Raw genomic sequence first — 18,038 nt, 5'->3', positions numbered from 1 at the left:
CAAATTACAACGATATATTAAACATTATCTTAATATATTCCCTCTTTATGTAACTATATATATATATATATATATATATATATATATATATATATATATATTTTCCCTGGTTATGATTCACTTGAGGAAAACAGCACAATTACCAATCTATGTTTTTACCTAAACAAAATTAAATCAAATATTAATACTAATACTGGTGGTGAATGATACGCTCATAAAAATTTTTAAATACAAAAATTTATTTCTAAACTCAAAAATTATAAGAGAAATTCACAATCTCATGGAAATTTGAATTATTTTATCTGAAAAACAAAATGTTTAATTAATTCTTGGATTAATTATTAAAGAAAATTAAATCATAGTTTATCGAGAAAATTCATTCAAATTATAAAGCAATTATTAAATTTGAAAAGAAATTTAATTAAATGCAAACTAATTTACAAGTGTTAGATTAAACAATAAGAAATATTCAAATTAATTAAACAAAATGAAAATATAAAAACGCATTAATATGAAAAGCAATAAAAGCAATAACAGTACAAACATTAAACACACAAAATGGACATTTCAAAAGAACAAAATAAAAGAAAAATGCATAAAAAGGGATAATTTTATCCAAACACTGTAAACAAAACCCTGAAGTGCACTTCAGAATACTTGTAAAAATACCATACCTCAAACTAGTTGCAAATTTTCACTCAAAAAGAAAGATTATCTGTTAATGTGGGAATCTGAACATAAAAATATACATTTCACATCATTATACATAGTTTCTAAGGGGAATTAATCATATTACCAAAACCATAATTACATTACATTATATATTTATATATATATATATATATATATATATATATATATATATATATATATATATATATATATATATATATATATATATATATATATATATATATATATATATATATATATATATATATATATATATAAACAATTTAAGTGTTCGTAGAACTGGAGAAGAATATGAAAAGCAACTTTATTTTCTGTGACTAGTTTCAAAGACAGGTTTTTTCCGTTGTCGGGAAACCTAAATTTGAAATCTGTATACAGATAAACAAATTACAAGTGAGCAGCCATCGTTTAACCAAATTCGTAATCGCGCTGAAGATTATGACCATTCTGCAAACGTGGGCTCCGTTTCCAGCCCTCATATATATATATATATATATATATATATATATTATATATATATATATATATAAAATATATATAATATATATATATATATATATACATACCTTGACTTCCACCTAACACAATTCATTACCATTACCAGTCACAATTTCTTCTCTTTACTGATTATTATTATTATTATTATTCCCCAGCCAGGCGATGTCATTGTCTTCCACATGAGAACAGTGCACGGAGCAGCCGGCAACAGTTCGTCAACAAATCAGCGACGGGTGTTGTCATCACGATGGTTAGGTAAGAGCCAGAGGCAAAGCTATTTTACTGAACTTCGTGAAGGTTCGTGAAGCTTCATAGCATTCTAAAGCTTCTGATCTCTTTGCAATCAAATTTTATTTCTATGTCTATGTACTATATAGTATATATGTGTATATAATTATAAACGTTACTATATTTAAATTATGGCGATAGTTAGGGTATGCAAATTTTAGACACTGATTTTTGCATGCACGGATACATATGGGAAACTATTTTTATGAATATCCTGTTGTTGCTTTTGTTGTTGTAATTACCACAAATAGTAATTGTATCAATTCATTTAGACCAACCACTCTTGTGATTATCGTTTATATTATATTATCTCTCTCTCTCTGCTGTAGGTGACGACGCAGTCTTGGCGACTCGCCCTTGGGAGGTGTCGCCGCCCATCACGGGTGGTCTGCAGCCCGGTCAGAGGGCCGTCTGTGATACATTCCCTTTGGTCTACAGGAGAGAGTGACGACCACCCGCCCGATCCTGGAGGAGGAGACGCCAGGACTCGTTTTGGCATTAGCAATATGACCTCTTTCATGGGGAACCAAATTAGTTTAACTGAGATCAACTCTTGATTTAAACCTTTTTCTTCCTCTGTGCTCTCCACCTCTACAACACATTCTTTTTGTCTATTAACCACTATCTCATTACTATTATACTCAGCGTGTGTCTCTCTACAATCAAGAATAAATAACGCATCTCTGTATTAATCTACTCGTACTTAAACCTGTATCTTTGGTGTTTACTAACTATCTATAGAAGGGTCTTTGCCCTGATTTGAAAATATTCAAAAAGTGGATCCCGAGATAAAAACAAGCCAATTGTCTGACATAGGCGTACTCTAACGGATGAGTCATGGCTGAACCCTCATGCTAAAAAAGATATTCCAATACAACCAACCACTCATCAGCAGCCCAAAAAAGCCCTCTATGCACGCTGCACTCCCCACCTGCATCTTGTACAGTCGCTCTGGAAAGTTCTGGCACACTTTTCAGTGAATTTTGGACAAGAGTTTACAAAATAGTAACTGGCAACTTTTACGAGGCCATCCCTCCCGTCTTCTCTCTGAAAGTGATATAATATCACTCAGTCTCGACTGTCACCAGATCAGCTGTAGCTTGCCACACGGAAAAAAAAGAGAGGCAAGTAATTTGCGCACAGTGCTTTTTTTTAACGCCAAATTTCTTTTCTAGTGTTTTCCCTTTTGCTTCCATACTGGTTTTAGCAGATGCCAATTTTTATAACAGAGAAAGAGGTGGAACAAGTGCTGTGATCAGCTGTGCTGCTTGCCTGTCTTGAAATAAATTCCTAGTCTTTTGCTCTAACCGGATGTATTTGTTTGCTCAGCTTTGCTGCAACAAACCACAACATTGAATATTGAATATATCAATTAAATATGTTCATCCATATCACACACACTCACTCAAAAAGTTAAAATTCATCTAAGTGACACCTTTTTACATGGACTGTTAGGCCTACCCTTTTTAAATTCTATACCTATTAGTTTGTTTTACTTAACCCTAGAGAGGAATCCCTGTGCCACAGCTCCCCAGTAACTTTTGTATTTCCCGCCAAATATTTCCTACAATTTATACTCACTGGATTCAGTTGGTGGTTTGGAGCGAAGTTCAGCACATGTTGATAATGTCAAGTGTGTAATTTGCTGCTCCTCTTCATCCACTCTTGGTGTGTATCCAAATGGCACAGCGTTTCTGAGAGTAAATGGTGAAAAAATATTCTAACAGAAAAGGCCATTATACCTCTTGTAAGTAACAAATACAATGTTTTGAGGGTGCAACAGCCTTGTTATGATCTTGTACACAGTGAAACATGACTTACATGTCCAGGACTTACTTTCTCCGACACTACAGTGTGGTTTGCAAGGAATGTCACGCTAATAAATGAGGAGATTCGAGATATTTGTTTTATATTGGATTCAAACATCTACAGTATACTAGAAACAAAGTTATTTGAAAGAAAAAAAAGTTTTAATGCATCTACAAGCTGTATATTCACCAGAATATATCATTATAGCTGAAAACTCGTGATTTTGCTGCTGAAATGTGAATAATAAAATATGTCCGATTTTATTTATTCCAGGACCGATGTTTTATGTAGTTCCCAGGTTGCCTGTGAGATTCTTATAAGACCCTAGTTTATATATTAGAATAATATTTTGCTCAATGACGTGTTTTTTCTTTCATTCCAGTACCTGTATTAGTAAGATTATTTTTATTTCAAGTTTTTTCTAATATGTCAAAGGTAAATTCTATTTCGTTTAATCGTCATAAATATAGGTCATATTTGTTCAAGAATACGTATTTTCTACTTTTGTAAGTTTTTGGTATAATTAAGCATGTTTGCATATTTTTTTTATTTTTTCCTACAATGATTCCATACGGATGAAGGGTTACCAACAGAGTTCCATGCTAGTAGGGTTTCCTACCTAGGGTTAACTTATACCCACATAACTCTTTCTTCACGGATTTCAACTATCAACTACGGAAAGCCTGCCATGTTTTCCTGGAACGCCAACGATGAATCTCCATCTCGATGACTAGGCAGTCTGTTGATTTGTTAAATGGTTTTCCCGCCAACACGATGAGTGTCCTCAAGACGAACATAATCACTCAAATAAGGAGGAAAAGTATTCTTTTATTGGAACGGATATTTTCAGATATCGACATAAATTTAACTATTTCAAAAACCTAAATATTCACATGGAAGAGTAAATGCTCACGGATATTGTGATTTTGAAGATCTACTCTGTACTTCAACCCTCTAATTAGACAGAGAGAGAAAAAAGCAAAACATTCACAAATAAAGAAAATCCAAGACACTAGAGAAGTTAGGGTAAGGAGAAAAAGAGCGAGTACCGACTGATTTGGACCACAAGAAATATTCATAGGTAAAGACTACGCGAGAGCGAATGCGAGAGATCACGTGCGGGGACGAGAAGGCCAAAACAAATGAACGATAAACGCGGCAGCTCATCAAAAGGAGACGTTGACGCCGTGCCGCACAGCAAGTGTTGCATAATAATGGTATAGTCATAATAATATTAACAGCAAAGACTGTAACCTCTGGAGCCCTATGCCTTTACACAGCCTAAACCAACCACATCTGACAGACGGGTCTGTTCACCATTTTTTTTAAGACTCACCACTCTGTGTTCTCATTTACGTAACCACTTAATATGTGTAGCTGTGACGGTGTGTGTTTGGCACTATTCAGATAACGTATCTGGAGAGACGCCAACGAGAGCGTAGGGTAGAAGGGCACTGGCACGCCTGGGTACAACGACGACAGTCTGTTTCGTTCAGGGTAACACTTGACGTCTCTTTGCTGCGTGGGAAAATAGACGGTGCTTCTTGGTTGGCTGCGTTTGGATAAATATACAAAGATAGTGATATCTTTGAGTGGGAAGAAAATATACAACGATCGCCTGTTGTTTCTGATTGTTGAAAAATATATACCGATTGCATACTGTTTTGGATTTTGTGATCACAGACAATCATTTTATATTGTTAGTGAGACTGGGAAATTTCTGTGGACGACGCAATTGTACCAATTGTTTCAGGGGTCTAGAAATGTATCTGCTGCATAAAACTGAAGGTTCAGTTTTGCTTTGCCTTGACAAATCATACAAAGACTACAGTATATCTTGTTTTCATCAACGCGGTTTTCTTTTATTATTAATAAAGGTTTCAGTGATCACGAAATATATAAAACGTGATGTTATTTATAAATAAAGGTAATGCCACGGAAGAAAATAAAAAAACGAGAACTATAGTATGGGGTCAGTAAGACCGAAAGACCTCGGCCCGTTCTCGTTTTTTTATTATATAAATATATATATATATATATATATATATATATATATATAATATATAAACTGCAAATGTAGGACTAGATTCGGTAGTGGGTGTTCACTGATTGATTTGATGAAAGATTAGTCCATCATTCCAACCACAGTAAAGAGAGATTTAGTGCAGGTTTTTTTGCATTAATACATTCTGTATCATAAACGGACGTCACAAGTGTCATGGTCAACTGCACCTCATTCTGCCAAAGTCTGAATTAGACTCTGGAGATGGAAATGTAGTACTTTTGTATAGGGAAATTCTGTGGGTGAACTTCGATAGCGCCATCACCAGATAAAAAGAAGAAGAACGGCGCAGGTGGCAGAGGACAGAATGGAGGTAAGTTTGCATTAATACTTTCTTCGTGTCCTCTCATCTGTCACTTAGCCCGAACATAAAGAAAAAACAAAATTCCAGCGGTCAACTGATTATCACGATATCTGGGTTGTGGCAAAGTTGCACTGAGCAGAGACAACGCTTTAGTGCACTGGCTTTGTTGGGCGTCATTAGTATATTAATATAATCATTATTAAAATTCATAACAATCTTCATGGGATGGGCCGATTTTTGAGATCAATTAAAAGTGTGTTTGGCAAGATTCCGTAGAGTGAGCTGGAAATTTGTATACAAAGAAATAAAAATACAAAAGAATAACTGATCTTATCCTTTAAATAAATAGAATGATGATAAATAAATAAATTAGTAAAAAAGGGAAGAATAGATGAGGGACTTTTTCCTCGACGAATAAATTACGAAAAACGCGTCCTGCATTTTCTGAAGTCTCCTGCTGTCGGGATGTAGATGGGGAGTGGAAAGAGAAGGGGGCAGACCCATCATGAATGATCCAGTTGGTAAACGAGATTCGAGGCCAAACAACTGCACTACTATCTCCAGATGAGGTTGCAGCGCCCACCCACCCGCGCTCCTTTGACCAGGAGGAGGTTACACGCCACCAGGACTGTGTAACCCAAAACGTTCCTCAACACGCAGCAGGCAGCCACTGAATGCAACTTAGCTTTGAGAGACAGACGCATAGACAGAGACACAGAGAGAGAGAGAGAGAATTTACTACATAGAAACAGAGAGCGTGGGAGAAAGAAATGAGTGCTTTAACATAGCAACAAAGAAAAAAGCGAGAGATCTTTAGCACGTGAAGTAAATTTCTACCAGATGAAACCAATTTGAACGCATCTGTTACTAAGCTGACTAAAGATTGTATTTCGTAAAATAATAGTAGTCTACAGGAAGCAAACTATACTTTCAGAAGTCCCACAGTCCCCTAGGGTCTCGCACAACTGGTTCTTTTGAAACTAATAACAATAGCATCCTTTATTTCAGCTCGGAGCCATGCCCAGAGATAGATAAAGTAGGCACAGTGCACAAAATTTTAAGATAGAGCACATAAAAGCAATATAATAATGAACAGTTATTCCCAAACAATGCTGACAATAATAACAATCCTTTTTCAATTAGTGACCATATAAGTACATTGTCTATTATACAAATACAGAATTCTGTTGCAGCTGACTATAATAATAATAATAATAATAATAATAATAATAATAATAATAATAATAATAATAATAATAATAATAATAATAATAATAATAATAATAATAAATAATAATAATTGTGGGGAATTATCACACCACTTTAGTTATAGTGTTCTAGGCCTGATGTTATGGCCGATAAATTCGTCCTTAGGGGCACAGATACCAGCTCGTACTCAAGGACAACTGTATGATAATAGAAATACGGAGTTTTAACACTTTTTATTACAAAAATAAAAAATAAACTCTAAACAAGTTCAGCTGAAATCAAACTCCATCAGAACACGAACACGTGACTACTTCAGAGAGATTAAAAAATGAAAAGTTTATCCTCGGGAATTTAATACCTTGCACTAGCAATTTGACACATGATTAACTCGAAACAATACTCTAGATGTTATGTATATCTTAGTTTTACCAGACCACTGAGCTGATTAACTGTTGCTCTCCTAGGGCTGGCCCCAAGGATTAGATATTTTTACGTGGCTAGGAACCAATTGGTCACCTAGCAACGAGACCTACAGCTCATTGTGGGATCCGAACCACACTTATTCAAGAAATGAATTTCTATCACCAGAAATAAATTCCTCTGATTCCGCGTTGGCCGAGCCGGGATTCGAACTTCGGACCACCGGATTGGTAGCCGAGCGCGAAAACCAATCGTCCAGCTAGGAACTACGATACTCTAGAACGATGTACGATTGCCAATGCAACAAATATTCTACAATTACTTACGTTACTCATAGCATGGTCACCAGCAACTCACAATCCGCACACACGATTCACTCTCGTACTCGAGACAGGACTGCTCACCAATTAGATGTTTACACTTATGATCGCTAGAAGTCAAAGGAGGACAACGGACTCCGTGTATCATCCTTTATAGTCGTGCAGACTAGTGAATTTTGCTGTATTAAAAAATGTTGTTCCACGTCAACCTTTCATTCGTCCATCGCATTTTCTCCTTACGTTTCAGATTTATAAAACTCATATACACTCTCTGGTACAGTCGCCAACAACTTTCGCACTAACTCCTTACACTCATTTATCCTTCGTCCCAAACTTTTTCCTGGCTAATGTTTCTAACCTACAGACATACATTGACAACGACATTCATTCTTGGCTCTTCAAAATCTTGCTTTCTTCTATAATAACACTAATCTTTATCCTCTTTGCCTGTTCTACAATCCTAGCTTTCACACTCTCATACGGCACATTCCCTACACTCACCATTACTCCATACATACTCAGAAAAAAATCCCGTCAAAAAGTTACCTAACTCTCTTGCCCAGACTCACTTGTTATCCCCATACTTAGCCTCACAATATACTTCTCATATTCCTTAAAAAAAGTCCCCTATGTCCCTAACTACCATATTCCTCGTATTGTGTCTGGGTACCTCTCTCATATGCACAGCCTTTCATACTTCCTGCTCACTTTCATCTCACTTTCGCTACTTCCATTCTGACTTTTCTTTCCCTCTTCTGAATACAGCGAATTCACTTCCATACTCACGTCCATACTCTTGACTACACTCTTCTTCTTTCTACTAGCGTTTCAACTCACTACCCCATCTAAATCACTCTCAGCCCGCCCTTTCCCCAATGTATTCAGTCCTAGTCTCATCCTGTCCATCACCCTTACCAACCTTCTTTCCCTTAGTCTTCTTCTTTTCCTCAGCCCCCTCTTATTCTTGTCCTCTGGTTATCCTTATCCTGTGTCTTCCCCTTCTTTCTCTTGCCTATCACAACCAAATCACCTTCATCACTCGTACTCGCATCCACTCGCTCTTTCACTTTCTTACCACTCCTGGCGTCACAAGACCCAGTAAGGCCTACCTCCTATAGCTCCCTCTCCATTCATCATTTCCTGCATCATCTCTTGCACTGCATTCATCATTAACCCCGAATTTTTCGTCCATTTTTCCAACCATTCTGCGCTTCCGCTCTCCTTTCTTCTCATTTCCACTTTCGCACTTTCCTTAGCATTTCCAACGCATTTTCTCTTAACTCGCTCTTCCGCTCCTATTCCATTCTCCACTTTCCAACCTTTCCTTAAGCTTTTCCCTTGCCAACCGCAATTCCTCCTTCAGCTCCCTCATTCTCCACTTCCAACCTTTTCCTTAGCTTCCCCTTGCCAACCTCAATTCCCCTCACTCTTCTATCTCCCTTCCAAACCCTCCCCTCACTTTCTCTACCAATCACACAACTCAATACCCCAATCGTCTGTCAGCTGCCACACCAACAGTCCCTGTTCGGGGCGCCAAAAAATAATGTGCGGGATTACAAGCTTAAAAGCAATCAAGCAATTCCCCACATAAACTTAAATCAATCCAGCTACGAAACTTTCCTCTTTCACTACTGAATACTCGCAGGACAATTGACCTATACCTACACAAAAACAAAAACACACTCAAAAACACATGTACTTACCAATCCAGGTACTCTAGGCTATGCTGTGCTGTCCACTGGTCGAGGTCACTGAGACACCAATAACAACAAAGACAACCAAGAACCACAACACCACAGCCCAATAACACAACACCCAAGGACCAGAACTCAACAACACAGCAACAAACAAGGAACACAACCACAACTCAACAACACAGCAAACAACAAGGAACTCAACAAACAAGGAACACAACCACAACAATGACCACTGCGCAAACAATCACTAACACATAAAAACAACACAAAAAAGCAATACACACACACACACACTAACAACACCAAGGAATCACAACAGCTCACCAATAACAGCCCTCAACAACTCACAACCACACCAAGAAACTACAACAGCCCCCAAAAAAAACACCCTCAACTATAACAATCACACTAATTCAACAGGATCACATATAACTCAACAAAATCCTTATAGTACAACAAATCTAACAGTACAGGCACAACAACTCTTAAGCAACAATATCAAACTAAACAAAACAAACAACAAATCAATAACACGACTCAACTGGCTTTCAATTCCTTCAAGACTGCTGCTGACACTACTATCACCAGCTGTCACCAAAGACTGACCAAAAACTAACTCAAAACACAGAACTCTAAACTCCAACAGCACCAGCAGACAACCAAGAACTCACCAACAGCCAATTCAGTCGCTAACTATCCATACAGCAATTATACCCTCTCTCTCTCTCTCTCTCAACTCTCTCTCTCTCACACACACACACACACACACACACACACAGCCGTTGTCAAATGGAACTCCATAACTCCTCCATAATATAGCCATGTAATCAGTTTAGTGGTCAGGTAAAACTAAGATATAGTTAAATTTTAATCTAACTCACTGAGCTTTACTGAAATGCTCTCCACACGAAACTTCAACCTTAAGGGCTAAACAGACGATCAATATTACTGACAGTATTCCCGGTACTGTCATTATTACTGTCGGTGTGTCCATCATACGGGCTTAGTGTCAGTACCTGAAAATGGTGGTCCCTGAAATCCAATTTCAGCTATCAGTATGTGGGTGGGGCCTTAAATTAATGGTAGTTTGTTCACTGGACTGTCAGTATCGTCAGTATTATCAGAAATCGGAAGAGGCACAATGTCTGACCAGCAAGGGAAACTACTCCTTCGGGAATTTATTTCAGCTTTCTAAGGATTACCGGAGTTATGAGATGTTCGAAGCGAAAATTATATGAAGAACAAGAAAATGGCTGCATATGAGAAGTTATTGGAGGTATATAATTCAGTCAAAGCTGACACAACTGTAGAGGATGTAAAAAAGATAAATACATTAAGAAGCAACTTTCGGAAGAAGTTGAAAAAATCAACGACTCTAAAACGAGTAGTGCTAGCACCGATGACATATATAGGTTTTTTATTAGCTTTTTATTCTTGAAAAATCTGGACGGACCCTGTGCAGACAAGAAATTCAACTGAAACAACAGTAGAGGTAATTGTATGTATTGTTTAACTTATACATTTTACTCCATAACAATGAATTGACTACATTTGCAATAACTAAGTTAGTTAAAGAATTTTAATGATTTTATGATAGATATATATATATATATATATATATATATATATATATATATATATATATATATATATATCAATCACACACCACACACATACGCGTAAAAGTATTACGCTTACCAATAATTGCAACTGATGCTTTCTCCTGTTTCACGTGTCACTTGAAAGTCAAGGGCTCGACCATTCGACGCTGGTAGCTACACTGAATTACTGACGGCTCAATCAGTATTCAATAATGGACGCGTGTTCGGTGTACTGACAGTAGTTCACACCAAAAGAGTATTGTCAGTATTTTTACTGACAGTCATAATGATCGTCTGTAACCTCCTTTACGGTACTATACATAATACTGTATCCAAAGCCTATATGCATTTTACAATACTAGTAGATTACGCAAACCTGGGTGATATGTAGCTTATAAGTTTTTCTGGGTCACAATTTGCTCTTAAAATAATGCTCACTATAACTTCCATATTCGAAACTTTACTCATGATGGTGAAAACAAAAGATGAGTTCTTGATTTAGATTTCTGAGTTGGTCAAGGGCAACCAACTGCCTTAGTCATCATAATATAAAAATAGCCATCCTTCGATAACCGCAAGTCACTCATTAGAAAGCCGTAGTGTTCAATAACTTTTTCATCTTCTGACTTCAGTAGCTCAATGCTGTTGATTCTATTTTGTAATAACCTAAGACATTTTTAGCGAGGTTAAGGTGTCTCGTAAAAGTGAACGAAGAGTACGATAACTTATGAACAAAATAAATAAATAAAAACAGACATAATTAAAGCTTATTTACAGATTTTCCAGTAAGCAAAATTTTGTTTCATATATTTGCCTGTATTATGACAAATCATTATAATTTAACGGTATTACTTTTACAAGCCTTTCGAAGCCTTTAAAGTAAAACAATCTTCTGTCAAGTGTACGAGAGTCATTTGCTTTTATTTACATTTTACACATTCACCGATGTAAACAAAGATGGCTGGCAGTGCGTGACAGATGTGGTCTCGTAAAGTTGATTGCTGATGCTGACAGTGATTATAAGTTGCTAACTTTCACTCCGGCTTTACTAAGACGTCCAAAAAGCACCGTAGAATCAAAATGCCACCAAAAAGGAATTTGACGGCGGAAGACGTCGACAGTGCAGATAAAGATGAAGTGGTAAGTAACATATGGCAGGGCCGATAGGAGTACACTGATTCTTTTTGTATTTTGGTCACTGATTATTTGAATGCTAATTTGGTAACGGATATTGAAAATTGAGATAATTTGGATAAAGCTTGTCCAGGATAGTGTGTTTTAATTTCATGTCATGATAGCATAACAAAGTCGTATTGTGGCCTGTTGGACAGTGGAGTTAACTAGGGTAAACAATCGACTGGACTAGCCGAGCCACTGACTACCGCGTTTTTGGCCACCCTCCGAAAAAGTACTTTAACATGTCCTGACACCGAAGATGGTCATCAGTCATGGGTGGTTGGTGGTGAGAGGTGCAGCTCGAGACCCCTACCCTCCTTTCGAAGTAGGGTAAACAACCGCATGGCCTGGCCCAACTCACCGACGATCACGGCATGCCACCCTCCAAAAAAGTTACTTGGGGAAAAAACACAGCGACTACAAACCCTTATCACGGTGGACAGGTCTTATTCACCTCGATATTTAAATGGTGAAACAAGAATACAATTACAACTCCAAGCATACCATTCAAAAGATTGAAGTTTCGTCAACATAATGTGATATATGAAAGCCCCATACGAACTATAATAAGCATGTGACGCTCTTTGTAAAATATGTTTTCAAGGCTGTTTTGAAATCCAATATGGCGGCTACCGTGTGGATGTACAGGTTCTGATCAGTGATGACAACCATCTTTCCCAGCCTTCCCAGCACTCATTTGAACAATGTTAGCATATATATGTAACGTTTATTGATCTTACTCAAGATTGCAGTTGTAATCAGCACAATAAAACAACATTTTGTTTCTTATATTACTGAAAGTATGAAACTTGTTATTCCTGGGGTCATGGTTTGAACTGAATTCATTTTTACCTTGTAATTGGTGGTTTTTATCCTTACTGCCATCACAACTGAAACTCCACAGTGCTTATTTGATTGTTATTATACACATTTTGGTCTCAATTCACTCCACATTGCACTTTAAACAAGTTGCTGTTCCTGGTTCCTAAGCGCGCGCGCCACAAACACAGTCACGGACAGCAGACGACGAAACTGCAAAGTTTTATTCCCTAAATTGTTTACTTTACTCGTTTATTTAGTTCACTTTACTTTTGTTATTAAAAAACATTTATTTCATGTTATATTTATCCCTTTTTTTGCAACCAAATTACCCCCGAAAAATTACAGTTATTTCTAAAGTATATACTACAATCCAATGTTTCTAACCTTTTCGTACATCTGGCTGCCGAAAACCATAGAGGAACGACTACGGATAAGTGGATTATATATATATATATATTTTTTTGCTTTTTTGTTTTTGCTAGCACTTTTCACTGATTTAAGTCTATATTAGTATTTTGAATTTCTTTAATAACCGTATGCCAGAAATAAATGTAACTTTTAATGTTTGCATGCTAAGAATGGCAAAATCATCGTTGCCACATTAGTGGAGGCTTCACACATACGCCAATCCATTATTATAAACTGTTTCCATGAATTCTAGTTGTCATAGTAATGCAATAATGGTAAAATTGCTTTAGTATTTATGTATATATACTTCCAATACATAGCCGAATTTCACCAATTTCAATGTTTTGTGTGTATTCTTATACACAGTTTGGAGGGTGAACACATACCGAATGGCAACAGAGAGAGAGAGAGAGAGAGAGAGAGAAAGGAAGGCGAAGGAAGAAGGACAGGGGGGTGGCGGTGAGGGGGGGGGGGGGGGGAGAGGGTAGGTGGAGCTTTTTACGCGTGTTCGTATCCATTTCTGGATAATGGAGTTTTTGTCTCTTGGTACAAGGACAAGTGTCGTTATTCTTTACGATTAGTGATTCACGATACCCTTATAAATTACGGCACTGGGTGTAATGCACTATAGTAAAATCTCGTTCTGATACGAGTGTTCGTTACAGAAATAGGTATTGCCCAAAAACGTGCTTGCACTGTCGCTGAAACCCATAGTAGGTATGCTGCTTAGTTGTCAATCAAGTTTTTTTGTAATCAAGTATTTTTTACAAGCTAGCTATTGAATAAATTTGTATTTTTCTCAGTCAAAACGTATGCCCCTCATTGCTAACTTTCCTCTTTTAACGACTTTCTGGTCATTGTAAATTCGGCCCCATAATTTCTTATGGTGCGAAAACAGAGGCCCAGGGACGAAAAACGATTTGCGTCACTCTACGGCGATAATCCGGCAGTAAAACATCTTCATATATCCATAAAGTAAATAATAAAGATATATATGCACATTACATTTTGAATAGCTGATAATCTGCATGAATAACTGGTAAACTGTTCTGCAAGAAATTTGATTAAAGCAATTATTTACAATAGGTACAAAAGCCAAGATGTCGTGACGTCATAATACAGGACTTAAACGAACGTTCTAGTTCCAAAAAATAATTACTTAAATTTGAATCAGAATCGCGTTACTTTTTCAATAACTAATATTTTTAAATTAATCATCATAAATATATTAGATTTGTTCCGATACGTAATACAAACCCTCGGTCCTTTAACAATAGGAAGTAGCCAGCGGCAGCTGGAACGGTCGTAAGCTTCGAACAAGGGGAGAACGGTAGTTAACTGCTTGTCCGATCGTCGCGCGCGGACGGTAAACAAACACTTTTGCTTTCGGCCGCGGGTGTGAAGGACGTGTTCGTCATCGCTCTCTGCCCGCTTCATCGTCGTATGCTTTGTTTATATTGTGTTTTCTACTAATGGTTTGTTTGACTTGAAATGAAACTGTAAGTACACTGTTTTCATTTTCATACTTAATTATGAACCCTTGAGTTATGTCTCGGTGCCGAGGACGGGCACGCTCGCGCCGAGTCATGTATTTGGGCGAAGGGTGTAATTGAAAAATGTAAGTATTTTTTCTTATATATTTTTTGCCCTGTGCGTTCGTTACCGAGAGTGTGATTGCGCTCGGCACGAACTTTTAAGTTTGTATAATTAGAATGCAATGAAAGTGGATTCGCAATTATTGATTGCTGAATTTAAATCTGGATCAATTTTCGTTCTTACCCGGGAATTGATCCTTTACGATTTTTATGTAAATGAAATCGCAAGTGCAGTATTCTGTTTCATTTTCATATATATTTATGATAGCATCTATTATTGGATCAAGTTTCCGTTCTTACCCGGGAATTGATCTTTCTCCTTTAAGTTCTATGAAGTGAATCGCAAGGGCAGTATTTCTGTTTCATTTTCATATTACTTTGCACTGCTGTGCGGGGGTGGGGAAGCGAAGGTCTGCCAGGAAGTCGTCGGAAAGCTCCCGCGACTCCCTTGGTAGCCGATTCTTCGTCTTCCTTCCTGCCCCCCGCTCAGCTTCTTCATTGTATTTTGTATTTGGGGTCTTCCTTGCGTTCGGATGGGGCATGTCTTCCCCCCGGGCGTGAGGGAACCCCTCTTACTAATCTATCTATGTTACCGCAGGTGCTACATCCGTGGGAGACGACCTTGGATGTAGATGTAGATCCTCACGAGGTTGTACTCGTTGTCGGGGCGAGAGTGCTCCCGCAACGAGCCCTGTGTAACGTGTATGCATTCGTCAGAGGCGCAGTGGGTGCTGTACGAGGCACAAGAAGTCATCGGAAAGTCCAGTGACTCCTTTGGTAACGGACGTCCAGTTGTACTCGGGGTCTTCCGTCCGCTCTGGGTGGGGTTCTCTCCCCCCAGGCGCGAGGAAGCCCCTCTAACTAACCCGACTGTTGCTTCCGCAGGTTGCCATCAGCGAGGACGACCTGGAACAGGTGTGGGAGTCGCTGGGACTGCAGGGGTTGATTCAGCGGTTGGCGGGGTCGGCAGTGGTCACTCATGATACGGTAACCACTACAACAACCACAATCTCGACACCAGCATATGAGATGTCACCGCACCTGGTGTACACACCACATGTCATGTCGGTAACACCCACGGCTGCAATCCAGAACCAATTCCTGCCGTGCCAATCAGGACGGTGCCACCGCCACTGGGTTCTTTGTATTGCCGACCCCGGACTGCCGCTGCCCAAAGAGTACCCCCCTGGACCTGCCGCCAGTGCCGAGGATGACGGTAGCGGCCGACAGGACGCCTGTCTCTCCTGTGGTATCTGCCGTGCCTGCCGTACCTGTTGCTGTCCCAGCCGCTCATTCCCTTTCAGATCAGGTGCCTGCTGCTCATTCACTTTCAGATGTTCCTGCTGTTCCTGGACCTGTTCCTGTTGTTCCTGCTGTTGGTGATGCTGTCACAGTCTCAGGTCTTTCCGGACAGGTGCAGTCGGGCCCTGTTGCTTCGGCAACTGCCCCGGCTCCCTCCTGGATGGAAGACCTGACGCCTGTCCTGCGGAGCCTGGCGAAGAAGAAGAAGAAGAGGAAGAAGGTGTCGTCGTCGTCTTCGTCGTCTTCTTCGTCGTCCGCTGCCTCTCCTTCCCCTTCGACTTCTAAGGCCAAACAGCCGAAGAAGAAGAAGGTTGCCTCCTTCCCCCCTAAGAAGACTCCTTCGGGATCTTCTAAGGGCCCGGCTCGCTCAGGCGAGCTGGGGAGCTCTTCTGCTGGTCCTCCTGTTCCTTCGGGAACGGGGCCCGTCGCTTCTTCTGCAAAGAAGAAGTCGATGGGGACCAGAGGGCACCAGCCTCGGCTGGTGCGTCCTCACCTGGTGCTAGCGGGTCTGCCGCTAAACCAGGTTCCGTCTCGGCCGCTTCTCGTTCGCGAGAAGCACCGAGTGGACGCTCTTCCAAGAAGACCGTCCAGCCAAAGTTTTGACGCCCGAGCTCGCTCGCCGTCAGGACAGCGGCGCGGAGCAGAAGACTGGCGAGAGTCGTGCACACACAAATCTCGCCAGGCCAGTGGACGCTCTCGCAGCGATCAACTGGCTGCTCGGGCTAACGTGACGCCGAGAGGACGCTGGCCGGTCTCGACGCGCTACAGAGCCTAGCAGGTCACCCGTCCGCCGCTCCCGATGGGACCGGGCGGAGACGGTGACCAGCGGCAGCTCGCCTGACGCTAGAGATCGGTCTCGACGTTCTCAGCCGAGCCAATCGCCCCAGGCGAGCGGTAAGGCTAGGCCTGCTGCTCGACCGTCACCGCGGGTTGACGATCAGCAGCAGCCCTCCACGCACGCTGGTCCTGCCAGCGAGCGAGAGGGGAGCGTCAGGTCTGCCTCTCCCTATAACGGGTTGAGGCGAGGAAGGGGTCCCCGCGGCCGTCGGTACCAGCCACGGCTGGTACCAGCGGCTCGACGCGCCGAGAGGACGCTCGCCGGTCTCACCGTGACAGCGAGCCTAGCAGGTCACCTGACGCCGCTCCCATCGGGACCGGGCGGAGACGGTAACCAGCAACAGCTCGCCTGACGCTAGAGATCAGCGTCGACGTTCTCAGCCAAGCCTCTCGCCTCAGGCGAGCGGCAAGGCTAGGCATGCTGCTCGATCGCCACCGCGGGTTGACGATCAGCAGCAGCCCTCCAAGCACGCTGGTCCTGCCAGCGAGCTAGGGGGGAGCGTCAGGTCTGCCTCTCCTGTACCTTTCAACCTCCTAGGGCTACGCCGGGAGGAGTCGAGGTACCTATGAGTGATCGCGAGAGGTGCGCCGCTCGCGACCGCCGCTATGACGCCGTATGGACCAGGCACGGTTCTAGGACCGACCAGGACATACGCGCAATTAGCTGGAGGCGACCGTCAGGGGTCTGCCGCTCTTCCTCCTTCTGAAGGAGAAGTATCTAGGGATCTATTCTTGTTGGAGGGACTGGACGGTACTACTCCGCAAGACGTGGTTACTCCCGAGATACAGAGGAATTTGCAGAAGTCATTAAGCTGATTCGTCAGCATAATGACCCTGCGAAGGATTGCCGCTCCCACCAGCAGAGCCCACGTCTCTGCTCGAGTCGTTTTGGGGCCCGAGAGGGAACCCAAACCGACGGTGGGTCTGCCGCGATCGGAGCTTGCCGATTTCTGTCTCGAACCAGTGTCTCTCGTCTCCGGACAAGAAGGAAGGCTCT

The 18,038-nt window shown here is 40.6% G+C and overlaps 2 protein-coding genes across 3 annotated transcripts in view; both read left to right on the top strand.

Annotated features, from left to right (window-relative positions):
- Nucleotides 1–2,657, top strand: part of LOC135195090 (probable phytanoyl-CoA dioxygenase) — a 68,321-nt gene extending 65,664 nt beyond the window's left edge. The window contains exons 5-6 of the mRNA XM_064221468.1: nucleotides 1,347–1,446; nucleotides 1,809–2,657. Coding sequence (XP_064077538.1) covers nucleotides 1,347–1,446; nucleotides 1,809–1,927 — 219 coding nt within the window. The 3' untranslated portion in view covers nucleotides 1,928–2,657. The remainder of the gene's footprint in view (nucleotides 1–1,346; nucleotides 1,447–1,808) is intronic.
- A 2,808-nt stretch (nucleotides 2,658–5,465) lies between these two features.
- LOC135195087 (vesicle-associated membrane protein 4-like) overlaps nucleotides 5,466–18,038 on the top strand; it is a 196,925-nt gene continuing 184,352 nt past the window's right edge. Inside the window, exon 1 of one of the 2 annotated variants that reach the window (XM_064221467.1) lies at nucleotides 5,466–5,663. In XM_064221467.1, coding sequence (XP_064077537.1) covers nucleotides 5,658–5,663 — 6 coding nt within the window. In that variant the 5' untranslated portion in view covers nucleotides 5,466–5,657. Of the gene's footprint in view, nucleotides 5,664–11,858; nucleotides 12,042–18,038 lie in introns of those variants that run through there. The other variant, XM_064221466.1, reaches the window with a different exon arrangement.

Source organism: Macrobrachium nipponense, chromosome 15 (genome assembly GCF_015104395.2).
Source record: "Macrobrachium nipponense isolate FS-2020 chromosome 15, ASM1510439v2, whole genome shotgun sequence".
NCBI lineage: Eukaryota > Metazoa > Arthropoda > Malacostraca > Decapoda > Palaemonidae > Macrobrachium > Macrobrachium nipponense.
The sequence above is the reverse complement of the archived record's forward strand: the minus strand, read 5'-3'. Positions and strand labels throughout refer to the sequence as shown.